This window comes from Diadema antillarum, unplaced genomic scaffold, assembly GCF_040938485.1.
Source record: "Diadema antillarum isolate AM-2024a unplaced genomic scaffold, OU_Dant_1.0 seq00001071_RagTag, whole genome shotgun sequence".
Lineage (NCBI taxonomy): Eukaryota > Metazoa > Echinodermata > Echinoidea > Diadematoida > Diadematidae > Diadema > Diadema antillarum.
In genome coordinates this window covers 222,576-235,355 of record NW_027271896.1, presented here as the reverse complement: position 1 = coordinate 235,355, position 12,780 = coordinate 222,576, and the positions used below count along the sequence as shown (strand labels likewise).

The following is a 12,780-nucleotide window of genomic DNA, read 5'->3' as shown; positions in this document are numbered from 1 at the left end:
ATACAGATGTCACTATAAAATATATCTTAGAATATATTATGTTTGTACATGTCCAACTCCAAGTATCGTGAAGTCAGTAACTGAGAAAACCACACTGTCTTTATACTGGAGTTGTGCAGAGGAGACCGCATGTATAAGACTCAGAAGTAGAAAAGACACGCTGTTGGCCGTGTAAACTCTACTTTAACCAAGCATTCCAGAAATTATCGTAATATTCTGCTGTACCTGATGCTTACCTCGTGAAGACTGAGGAACAGATGACGTCCATCAGTATTTAAAAAAAAAGGTCATAGTTATCACAAAAATTAAAGGGATGGTATAGTATTGGTTGAGGTGAGGTGAGGATTCAGCTTCGAACTTTTTGCGAGATATTATTTAGAAACCACTTTATGAAATATTAAAGAGCATATACAATTCAAAGAGGAATTCAAAGTTTATTTGATTAAAATTGGTTTTGAAGTGGCTGAGATATCCAAAAACGAAGTAAAACAAAGCTTTCCTATGGTTAAAGGTGGGTACCACATTTTATTAGAATCGCTTTTGTTTTAGATATTTCAGCCATTTCAAAACCAATTTTCATCAACTAGACTTTGAATTACTCTTAGAATTATATGCTCTTTCATGTTTTATATGAGGTTTGTCATTATCTCAACAAATTATCATAAACACAGTTGGAAACCTGAAATCCCATCCGCAACTGAAACTGTACTATACCTTTAAAGTTATATTGCCCTTACCTTGATGGTTTCAAAATGGCAGCATGTATCGCAATACGCTTTCTCTCCTTTCCATGTACATTATTTCTGCATATAAAAAGTGAATGAATAGATAATATGCTCTAGAAATATCAATGAGAAAGCGCTGTTACCAGTGGTTTTCAAAATGTTTATCGTCGATCAAAGCATGCGTGGGTAGTCCATTCATGCAGTCATGCATTTTGCCAGATTAACTATATTACACAGATTTAATGTCATACATCAAATTGTTGTACTTCGCAATATTGTCTTGTTTACATACCGTGCACACTGACAAATCATGTCGTATAAGCATATACATAGACCGTTTAGTTGTTACAATGAATGTACAAACAAATCGCTCTTGTTCGCAACTAATTTCGCCAAAAATATCGTAACCTATCTTATAGTTTTACTCTCTGATTAGTATGAAGTGAGAAGGGAGCTGTAAATCTATTCGAAAAGAGAATCCCTATAAAACTGTAGTCCGAATTTTTCTATATGGATAATGAGGGATAAAATCAACACAGAGTTAGTTCCCTGCTAGGATTCCCAAACTGGCACACAATCATAGTCATAATTATGTTATTACAATAATATTCAAAGGTAAAAAGCATACTTTAGACTGTACTACTGTAATAAAACTTTGATAGTGATTGATTATCAGTCAGCGTCTGAGGAACGGAATTTTTCCACGACACCCAGACTTCCGTAGTCTCTACTTGACTCTTGCAAAGTTTTTTTTTTCTTCTCTCTCTCTCTCCCTCTCTCTGTTTTGAGTTACATGCCTGAATTCTTCATGTTGATTCAACAATTATGCCTATATACGATCCTTTAAATTGCGTGCTTGTCTGACATTCAAAAGTGTACTTTCTGTTTATTTGTGTGTGTGTTTTATGATTATGTTTTTTTACCTTTGTTGTTGTTGTTATTTTTTCTTAATTGTTGTTGTTCTTCTTCTATGTTTTGTCAAAGTTTGGTTTGCAGGAAACGTCAGACGGGATGAAAAAATTTACCTGTATATGTGTACTATGACATTTCTTGCTTGACCAGTGAGTTCGGATTTGGATAGCGACTTGTTATATACCCTATGTCCTGTCAACACTTTGTTTTGATTTTGATTTATATTAATTGTGACGGGCTCCTGGCCATAATCATGAAAAATAAGTAACTAAATAAATAGGGCCTACATACTTACTGTGTCAACTCGAGAATTGCTTCTTTCAACAGTTGTTGTTTGCCAAATTATGTGTGTCTGTGTGTGTGGCTGTGCGTGTGTGCATGAATGAATACATACAACATAATTATTACAACTCACTAAGGGTGTTATCTTACATAATCCCCATCCTATACTATACTCTAAAACAACGAATCTATATTCGATCCTTGGCTGGAGGTTGTTCTACCATTCCCGAGCAAACCAGTAGGGCTTGACACTAACCTTTTGATTAAAGATTTTATTTAATTTGATTTGATTTGATTTGATTTGATTTATTTATTCTCCGTATGGCATCATTTACAATTCTTTTTTTTATCAACATAATCAAACATAATATATAAAATATGAAACTCATTATTGCTAGTTTCTACAACTTCAACAATTTTGATTACAAATACATTTGTGCAACAATTACAACCATACAGAACGGTCGCCATGCAATAAGCTATTTAAGCCTTTTTGTTCGCCCCTCTGAGATCTTTAAATCTGAAGTTTTGTTGTCTCGAGATAAAAGCAAAAGTAGGCCTTAGGCTAGGTCCCTAAACCATTTTTAATCATAGTTGCCCAATTGGGCCACCAAAAGACCAAGGTGGTCCGACACCATTTTTTACTGGCCCCGGGATACCGCTATAATAGTGTCGTGTCGACCCCTGCCTATGGGTTCTAACATCCTTTTGTATTTTGTTCTTCTAGCACCCATGCATTTTTGCTTTGTTTTTTGATTTGTTCTATTTCGTGTTTTTGTTGGTGTTATTGTTATTACTATTATTGTGTTGGTGTTGTTGTTGTTGTTGTCGTCGTCGTCGTCGTTGTTGTTAATCTTTGCTCAATAGGCCTACTCCTTCATGACACTTGGCCCAGCACCATCCCAGTGTGTATCCCACTGACAATGGATTACCACGGGACGAAGTCAGCTCGGCCACGGGTCGGGTGTGAAGATTAAGCGATAGGATCCCGCATCCGGATATCCCGCATTGATACCGGAAGTGTTGCAGAAATCGAATCCAAGGCCTCCAACGTGCTGACTACGGAGAGCGATGGAAGTGAGAGTCTTGACTTTAAACTGCTGGTAAGTGTAAGCACGAAGGACTGCGTTTCTTCTTCTTCTTCTTTTTTTTTCGTTTAGATACTAGCTAGCACTACTACACAGAAAGAGCGAAGCGTTTAAAACATGAGTTGGGACCTAAAACTACCCCAAGGGAGAGAAGAGTTGTCCGAATTCGGCTAGTCTTCATTCCTTAGTCCCGCGCGTTCAAATCCATGTCATCTTGCCGTAAGCAGAAAGTTCAACTGAACCACACCTGCTTGATCTTGATTTGGGCATTTGAATCTTGAACCTTGAAATGATAATCCCTGCAGCAGCTCGTCGAAAGCTAAACTGGGATTACGACATTGGCCGACGGTGCTTGAAAGTGCTATTATACAGATGACATGAGATGTAGCTATTTATAATAAAATGTCACGTGCGTGCAAATAAAAATCAGACTGCCAGGCCCAGGCTTACAGCATTTTGGACCCTACAGGAGGCTGCAACCTTCTGATGATTGGTAGGGCAGCCTTCTGGAAGATATCAACAGTAACAGAGTTAGGTGCAGTGACAGCATTGCTTGGTAGGTGGTTCCAGATCCGTACAGTACGTGGATAGAAGGAATATTTGTTTGGGTCAATTGAAGCTTCTCTCTGGTATTATGTATTTGATTTTTGAGTTTGTGGTCAAGTCTGCCAATATAAGGGGCTGGAAAGATGGAGGGCGGAAGTGAGATGTTGACAAGGTTGTAGTGGACTTTGTAGAACATGATGCATTGTGCTGCGAGGCGTCGTGTGTGCAGTGTGTCCCATCCCAGTCTGGATACAAGGGCTGTAGAGGAAGTACCCCATGCCCCATCTGTAATCATGGTGAACGAAGCGAGCAGCTTTGTTCAAAGTCTTGTTCAGAAAACTGATTAATTACATGCAAGTTTTGAATTTTTTTTGCAATGTTTCTGATGAGCTTTAAAATGTGATGGTTCGCAGTCACTAAAATAATTGATTTCGAACTTAAAAGCACCACACCGCAGTTCACAGAATCACAAGTCACAAGAATAGCTAACGACGAAAACGATCTGCACAAATTACGAATACAAGAAAGCCCGTTAACAAATAAATAAACAAACATGTATGAGAATGTTGCGCATGAATAAAGTTGGACTAGCGCTGGCAATCAATACATTCACTTAGTTATTCATGAAGATCATGTTCAGAGTTATTTTTGTTGATGTTGTCAACATACAGGGCAAGAATTCTCCACAGAGTCTAGTAATTTCTGACTTACGTGTCTACCGTATACCCTCTCACAAAATATTGCAATAATAATGATACGTGATTTTTAATTCCATTGTGGAAAATTGTGATTATTTCCTATGTGTGGATGTGGAGTGTACAAATGGCTAGGTGTGCCATTGGGCATTATGACATTGGAAAAATTGTGTAGTCTTTGCTTAGAGTTCAACAAAAAGTTTCTTGAATGGTTGCTAGACATCTTGGTGTTTGTTTATCGTTCCACAGAATAGATAGTCTAATTACGTCAATGCAAATAAAGGATACAAGAGAGAGACACTTTACGTGAACAGGGCATATGTTACTATTTGTGCTCCACAGTAGTTAGTCCTGTAATTTCTTTGTATCTGACTTCTTTCACAGGGGCTTGCCTCTTGGTCTCAGCAAAGATAAACACCAGAGGTTCCAGCACATTGCCAAGAAACTTGCCACCGGGTGCTATGACATTGTAGCACTTCAAGAGGTAACACAAGTTATAATTAAGATTTGAATTTCATCAGGAACCATGTCTTTGATAAGGGATGAGATTCATGAATTCCAAAAGGAATTCCAAAAGGGGCTATCAGTTCAGTTGGGCTATTTTAGATGATTTCTTTTAAACTCTTAAACTTTAAATGGATCTAGATTTCAGGTGGAGCAACACTCGTAACAGTTTTCTGTGCTGGGCCAGTGCTTTTTTGTTTGTTTTGTTTGTTTGTTGTTTGTTTACTTGTTTGTTTACTTGTTTGTTTGTTTGTTGTTTGTTATGTTTGTTTGTTTGATTGATTGATTGATCGATTGTTTTGTTTTTATATCCTTATCCAATTATGATGGTGAGTGTCTTTATTAGTTCGCATATTTTATCATGAAGCATTAAGCCTATCAAGTTTGTTGTACATACTGATTGTTTTGAATAGTGAGCTAGAGGAACTTCATGGACATTGTATGCGAGTGATTGCATGCATTCATCACCACTGTAAGTATTTTTCATTCCTGATTCTACCAGGTATGGGATGTGAAAGATTATGACCTCCTTCAAGCAGCTACCAGAGTGGCCTTACCTCACAGCCATTACTTCAAAGGGTATGGAAGCACTTCATAATGTTGATATCTGCACTTGGCCTACAAGACTACTGCATGCATTTGATGCAATTTTTTTTTTTGAAAAACAGTTCACCTACATGATCTCACCCAGAAAAACCACCAGTTCACCAGCAGTCACCATGTCATGTAAAGATTCACTGCAGATGACTAAAATCCTCAGTGGTATATTTCTAAAAGTGCTTAACTTTCATGATTGCACATCTAAGCGTGACGATATAGAAGTCTTTTTAAACACAGGCCCTAGACTATTCGAGATGATTTTGACCAGTTGAGGAAGAGTCCTGAGTATACTCGAGCAAATGCCTGTGGAAAATGCTTGTTGTAGCAAAATCAGCCCGTCCCCAACAGGTTAATTAAAAAAAAAAGTGTAACTACATGGATCCAGGAAGTGCTGAACTCTGAAAGTAGAACTCGAGTGCCACATCCTTATCACAATCTAGATAAAATTTGAATTCAAGTTATGTGTGAATGTTTTCTCAAACAGGTATTGTCTAATTATGGTTATATACATTGTAAGATAATGAAATAATGCTGCATATATACTTGTTTTGCAGTGTTTTCTCTTTGTTGCTTGTTGTAGCTTGTTGTGTTTATGTAGGTGTTGTTGTAGTTTTGATGTTGGTGGTGGTGACGTACACGTAGGCCTACAGTAAGGCTGTGAAGCAAGTAACCCAGTGTCCAAGTGTTTGCATGTTTCTTCCATTTCTGTTCATGGTACACTTGTACAGAGGTTTCACCAACAGTGGTCTGTGCATATTTTCGAAATGGCCAATCACGGATTTGCACTCTTCTCGCTTCTCCCTGAATGGCTATGCCCACAAGCTGAACCAACTGGACTGGTATGCAGCCAAGAGAGTTGTCATGTGTCAACTCAACATTGAAGGACTGGTGGCCAACGTCTATGCTACTCATGTAAGGTTCCTGTCATTTCATCTGACATCCAAAGTGTATTGAATTTCGAGAAGTATGTGTCTTTGTTAATTTTCTGAACTTTTGGGTGACAGTTTTTTTTTTTGGAAGCATTATTAAAAACATTGCAGATTTGAACAGGGAGGTGCATTTCCCTGATTCAAAGAGCCAAGTCATTTGTTTTCACCTAACTTTAATTTTAGTTTTAATTTTATTTTATTTTTATAGGGTTTTATTATTTTTGGAGTGTTACAATGAATAATATGTATAATCATATCACAATGAGTTAAGATTTTTTAGAGATGTTCCTTAATGACAAGACAGGAATTCCCCTTACCCCAGTTTATCTTGGAAGCTTGTAAACACTAACTTTTCCTTTTGGTGGCCCAACAATGAAGTTTTGTGGCACGATCAGGCCACCAAGACAAATTTTGAATCTTAAAAGTGGTGGCCTGACATTTATTTCTGGTAGCCCCTGGCCACCACAAATGTCACTCCTTGGCTATATGAATGTTTCAAAGAGCTATCTTATGGTATCATGCATTTCTTAGAAACCATTATCATGCATGTAATTATAATTAGTAGTAGTAGTAGTAGTAGTAGTAGTAGTAGTAGTGGTGTGTTTGTAGTAGTAGTAGTAGTTGTAGTAGTAATGATAATAATAATAATGATAATAATGAAAGTACATTCATAATGCGCCATATCTATCATTACTGATACTCTTGGTGCATGAGAGCCTGTAAGATGGAATGTAATAAATGCTGTGTACACATAAACAGCTGGCAGTACAACCCTTCAAATCCAATCCATATTCAGTATTACATAGATATCAACCAAAACTACAATTGAACAAACACAATTTGTGGAGAGTCTTAAAATGAGAGTATAAAGTTTCCTGATGGATGTTGAGTGGGAGAGAATTCCATAGAACTACTACTACTACTACTACTACTGCTGCTACTACTACTACTACTACTACTACTACTAGTACCACTACAACTGTACTACTACTATTACTTGTAATAGTGGTAGGTAGTGGTAGTAGTAGTAATAGTAGTAGTAGTAGTAGTAGTAGTAGTAGTAGTAGTAGTAGTAGTAGTAGTAGTAGTGGTAGTAGTAGTTGTAGTAGTAGTAGTAGTGGTAGTAGTAGTTGTAGTAGTAGTAGTAGTAGTGGTGGTAGTAGTAGTAGTAGTAGTAGTAGTAGTGGTAGTAGCAGTAGTAGTAGTAGTAGTGGTAGTAGTAGTAGTAGTAGTAGTAGTAGTAGTAGTAGTAGTGGTAGTAGTAGTAGTAGTAGTAGTGGTAGTAGTAGTAGTAGTAGTAGTAGTAGTAGTGGTGGTAGTAGTAGTAGTAGTAGTAATGAAGGAGCACATTATGGAAGACAAATTCTTTTGGATGCGCATGTTATTTAGAGTAAGCCCTCGGGGAAAAAAAAAATCAGTGATGTTATCGTGAAAATGTACAATTATGACAAGGCGGATCCAGGGGTGAAGTAACTTCCTGTGCAATGTTCTTGTCCTCCGTACTAGGCACATGCTCTCTATGCTCCATCCAATCTGCCTGAGAAAGATGAGACCTTGGCACATCGCTTGGTACAGCTGTTCGAGCTCAGCGAGTACGTGCGACTGACATCAGCCCGCGCCGATCTGACCATCGTTGCAGGTGACTTCAACACGGAGCCATTTTCCTTGGCTGCCAAACTGGTTCTAGCAAATGCCGGCCTTTTGGATGCTTGGGAAATGAGAGAAAACAGAGAGGTGTGCTGAATCGCGTTTTGTTTCTCTTGGTCAGGGCAATAGTGATGATGGAGGTGTCTTTTTCCAAGACACCTTTCTATGGATAACACGATTTGTAACTGCCCAGCTCAAAACCCATGGAGTCGCATATTAGGATGCTCTGTAAAGGACCAGAACAGTCATTTCGGTTGACCGACTCAAATTTCATAAGTTTGTCTTATGTGGGAGAGTAATCTGTTCCCCTACCTACTGTCAAAATTTTGTGGCTTGAAATACAGCAGATATTGAGATACATTGTATTAGCAGACTTTCTGAACCATATTTTTTCAGCTGCCTGCACTATGAAATAGACGTGTTTTCATTGATACTTCTGCACAGCCTGAGTGACCCTAATCTTTAAATCCTCTTTTCTCCCCTTTCTATGAAATTGCATCACCTAACTCTTTCTTATTTCAATCACTTTTTGAATTGGTTAGGAGATTAGAGCTTACTCTTGTGAACTATGCAGGAAAGTGGAAATTCATGTTGGCCTTCTTTTTTGTTGGTTTAGAGCTGGGCGGTCACAATAGGTAATGCTTGTGTGCCCCAGTATTGCATTACAGCTGTAGGCCTGTCTTTCGTTTACTTTATTTTACTATATTACTGATTTCGTTTCTGTCACATATAAATCTGTATTGGTTCTAGTCATCATTTGTGTTATTAGTAGCCATGTATATTTTCCCCTTCTTATTCTTATTCTCTGTGTGCGGTTAATCATTTACATCTGCACTTGATTCCTAGCTTTTACTGTAAGCTGAACTTCAACTAGAAGTAAATGTTGTACCCTATCCTCCAATAATGACTTGTTTGTGATCCCATTGTCCATGATAAAGCATTGGAATACCCCTCATAGTTATGATGTTTTTTCATTCATGCTCCATTATGCAATATCATGAACAAATTCCTTCTTAAGAATTTGTGTTCACTTGTTATTTCAAGGAAAGGATAAAAGAAAGAAACAATGTTATGGCATGAGGCTAAATATTGCTACATCACCATTTTTCTGCATAGATCGCCCTACCTCTGTATAATGAAAATCTAGAGTGTTCTCAGGCTCTCTTGCAATTTGTTAGTGAGATGTAAAACTTGTCCTGGAGTCCTCGCTCCTTGCTTTAGAAATAGTCACTGTCTAGTTGCATACTATATAATATTTTTATACGATGTTTACTTTTGTCATGCTTTTTGTTTACTTTTGTTTCTTCAATCCCTACATTTCCTCTAAACCTTTGTCTCCAAGGGTTTGTATTATGTTGGTGCTTAAATAATCTAACCATATTCATACAGTTTAGTCTCATCCCCTTTCTTCTTCCGTACAGTACAATGATTGCAAGACCAACGAGACGCCTGATAATTTTTATGCAAGAGGTCAGACCATGTACTACATGAACACTGAAGATGGTGAGAGGATAGACTACATCCTCTATCGGTCGTCAGGTAACGCCAGCATCCAGTGCCGTGAGGTAACTCTCGACTTGCATGACATCCCTGGCACCAACATGCTTTACTCGGATCACACGGGAGTCGCTGCAACCTTGGAGATCTCTCCATCCAAAGGTTGGAACCGAGTGCAATGTGCATGTATCTTTAGCTGAACATTTGATTTGCATAGATGCATTGCTAAAATGATACAGATGTTACATTCTTCTTTTCTTTTCCCCATCTGGAAACATGAAAATATCACTCTTGCTAAGTCATTCCTCACAAATAAACTTTGCCATGTTCCTACTAATTGCTATGGCTAAGACTGTCTATGCCTGCCAATTTCTAGGGAAAAAAGCATAGCATTTTTTCTATTCGTACTAGCTCCTGGACAGGTCTATCTTGCACAACAGCTTGGTTGACTTGGTGACACGACATTTGCTCCTGTGACAATTGCTGCGATCTTATTTTCTCCGAGGACTTAGGGTTAGAGTTTTAGGTTTAGTTTGATGTGAGGATTAGGATTCGGGTTAGGGATGTGTTTGTGGGTAGAATTTTCATGTTTGACTTAGCGTGCCAATTTTTTTTTTTTTATGGGAGCAATTGTTGCAGGAGCAAATGTCATGGAACTGGTTGGCTTAGCACCACAGCTGTGTACATAGGCAAAAAAAAAAAGGCAAACAGAAATAAATGTGGACATAAATTGTGACATCAAGGACAGAAATTAGAGTAGGGGGCTCATTGGTGAGAGATTCAGGTAGTGTTTGTGAAATTTATTTCCACTCTTGTGCAACCAGATGGGCAAGTGATCGGTTCAAAACACAACTCTGCACTGTTTGTGCTGTGCCAAATGAATATAATATCTCATGCATATATGTGGAGTTATAAAGTGGCTTGATAACTTCACAACTAGGCTCAGTTTGGAGGGATTACAGAATGCAGATGAAAAGTCTTGGCAAGTGTATGTGTGACCTTGCATCACAAAACCAACAAAAAGTCGCCAGATGTGGATTTTTAGTTAAGGGCAGATTCTGAAAGAGCAGACTCTAAGCTTTAAAATGATGCATAACTTAATTCAAATGGACTCCCCTAATTACCTACCTAAATACTGGAAAGAAAGCACACACTCTGGAAAAGTGTGAACTGAGAAAAGAGGCTTAGAAGTATAGGGTCTATTCAGGCGCTAAATCTTTCACCAAGCCACGCTAGCTGTGCGATGAAAGGGACAAAATACAGGATGTCAACCACTGGAGCAACAACAATGAAGGGATTGAGCATGTTCTATCAAAACTTTCTGTCCATGATTAATGCCAACTTACAAAGCAGTAGCATTGTCCTTTCAAAAGGGTTGTAGAAAAACTACTGAAAACACATTTTCCCATTTGTGTTATGATCCCAGACTAAAGAATAATGTAGAAGAAAGACAGCTCTTTGAAAAAATTAAGACTGACTTAGTTAACCCATTTCTCCTGTTTTGAGTCCTCATGTAAAATCAAGGGGTGCAACTTTTTGTTTGTTTTGTGATGCACGGTCACATATATCTGAGCCAATAAAAGATTGAAGAGAGTTATAGGACTGATAATACAAAGGCGTCAGAGAACTATGAAAAATGAAAATGAAAAAAAAAAAAAAAATTCTTCGCATATTGGGAATTTGTGGCAATTACCCGAGTGGCTATTTACATGATTGTGGAAAATACAGCAATGGATTGAGAAATGTAGGTGTGCATGTTGCATCCATGTCAGGATCAGAACTAACACTTTCCGTTGTTTTAAGATTTGCGACTAGAACCCAACTGGTAAAATTCTCAGAAATAAAAACCCTGCAAAATGTATGGCTACTGTAGTGTACTGTAAAAGTGGATATTTTCGTGCGACTATTTTTTTGTGCTTGGTCGGGTGAGAAGAGTTTTGCATGTTTTAATTCCTCGGAATCAAGATATCAAGTACAGGGACATATGGCAAGCAAAAATATTTGCGTGCTTTATTTTCACGCTAGTTTCCGGTTGCACAAAATATGCAACAATTTCAACACTAGGTGACCATGAAAATTTCCTCTTTTACTGCATAATATGCTTTGTGCTGACAGGGGCGTAGTGTATACTATTTCATTACAGTTACAGTCATGGGAGCTATCATAGGACTGTTACTACTGATATTCAATCTCAGGTCAAGGGGCCTGGGGAGATGGAGTGGAAGCAACCCAGGTTTCTATGGCAACAGAGAATGAAACTCAGGGATCCAAGTCTCAGTTTGCAGACCTCCTGAAAGAGGCTATCCAGCTGATTTCCAGAGCTCAAGTGAAGTCCAGGAGGGATCGTACCGTGTCATTCCTGAAGGCGATCTTCTGTCTGTCCCTGCTGCTGGTCTCAACGGCGTTCCAGAGCGACGCGTTCGCCGTCCGCGCCTTCACCCTTCTCTGGAACTGCGTCCTGACGCTGGTGGCGGCATTCTACATCTGCTTCGGAGGCTTCGTGAAGAGTGCTGAGATGAACACACTGGCTGGTATAGCAGAGAAGATGGATCATCGATTGGCACAGACTGGTGTTGCCATGGCAACCAACAGCAGCTGATTTCTTCTCTCTTTGTAGTTGTACAAGTGTTTATGTGCGTATTATGCCATCAGCATACAACATTCCTCAGTTTTATGTGCTCATGGTATAGTTTTGCAAGAGATGATGGCTTAAAGATTGGACAGCTGCTCGGTCTGCAATATCATCATATATCTATGTTATTTATTCATGGTTATAGAGGTCACTCTCTCTAATATATATAGCCACTTGCATATTTTTATTTTCAAATCTATATGTCACTACTGTTCAAGTTTGGGTTTAGAGAATGGTGGGTTGGAATGAGAATCTGACTTCTTGGATCCTTACATTAAAAGGATCTTAGGATCTAGCAGGAGAAGTAAATTAACAATGACAAACTTATTTCTGGGGAAAAATAACAATTGTGTGCATCCTCAGGCAGCGATTTGTTTCTGAATCAGGTGCTGCTACAAGATGTTTATGGTCCAAGTTTAGGCTGTTTACCCTCAAATTACAATATTATATTTTTTGGCAATAATCATGACCATGAGAAGACCACAAAGTAAGAAATTAACAACTTGAGAAAATGTCTGATCAACTGCCATTCAAGAAAATATCGGTGTCTACAGTATTGCTTTACCTGATTTTTTTTTATACCCCCGCCAAACGAAGTTTGAAGGGGGTATATAGGAGTCAGCGGACGGTCGGTCGGTCGGGCGGTCGGTCGGGCGGTCGGTCCGTTGCAAATCTTGCGTCGCGAACTACTTCCTCAGTTTTCAACCGATTCCCATAAAACTT

The 12,780-nt window shown here is 38.5% G+C and overlaps 1 protein-coding gene across 1 annotated transcript; it reads left to right on the top strand.

Moving 5' to 3' along the window:
* The first annotated feature begins 2,964 nt into the window (after positions 1-2,964).
* LOC139743347 (putative neutral sphingomyelinase) lies at positions 2,965-12,530 on the top strand. Its single transcript, XM_071653837.1, has 7 exons — positions 2,965-3,022; positions 4,633-4,732; positions 5,255-5,331; positions 6,081-6,264; positions 7,788-8,015; positions 9,350-9,587; positions 11,621-12,530. Exons 1-7 carry the CDS (start codon positions 2,991-2,993, stop codon positions 12,022-12,024), a joined length of 1,263 nt encoding a protein of 420 aa, XP_071509938.1. The 5' UTR covers positions 2,965-2,990; the 3' UTR covers positions 12,025-12,530.
* The last annotated feature ends 250 nt before the right edge of the window (positions 12,531-12,780 follow it).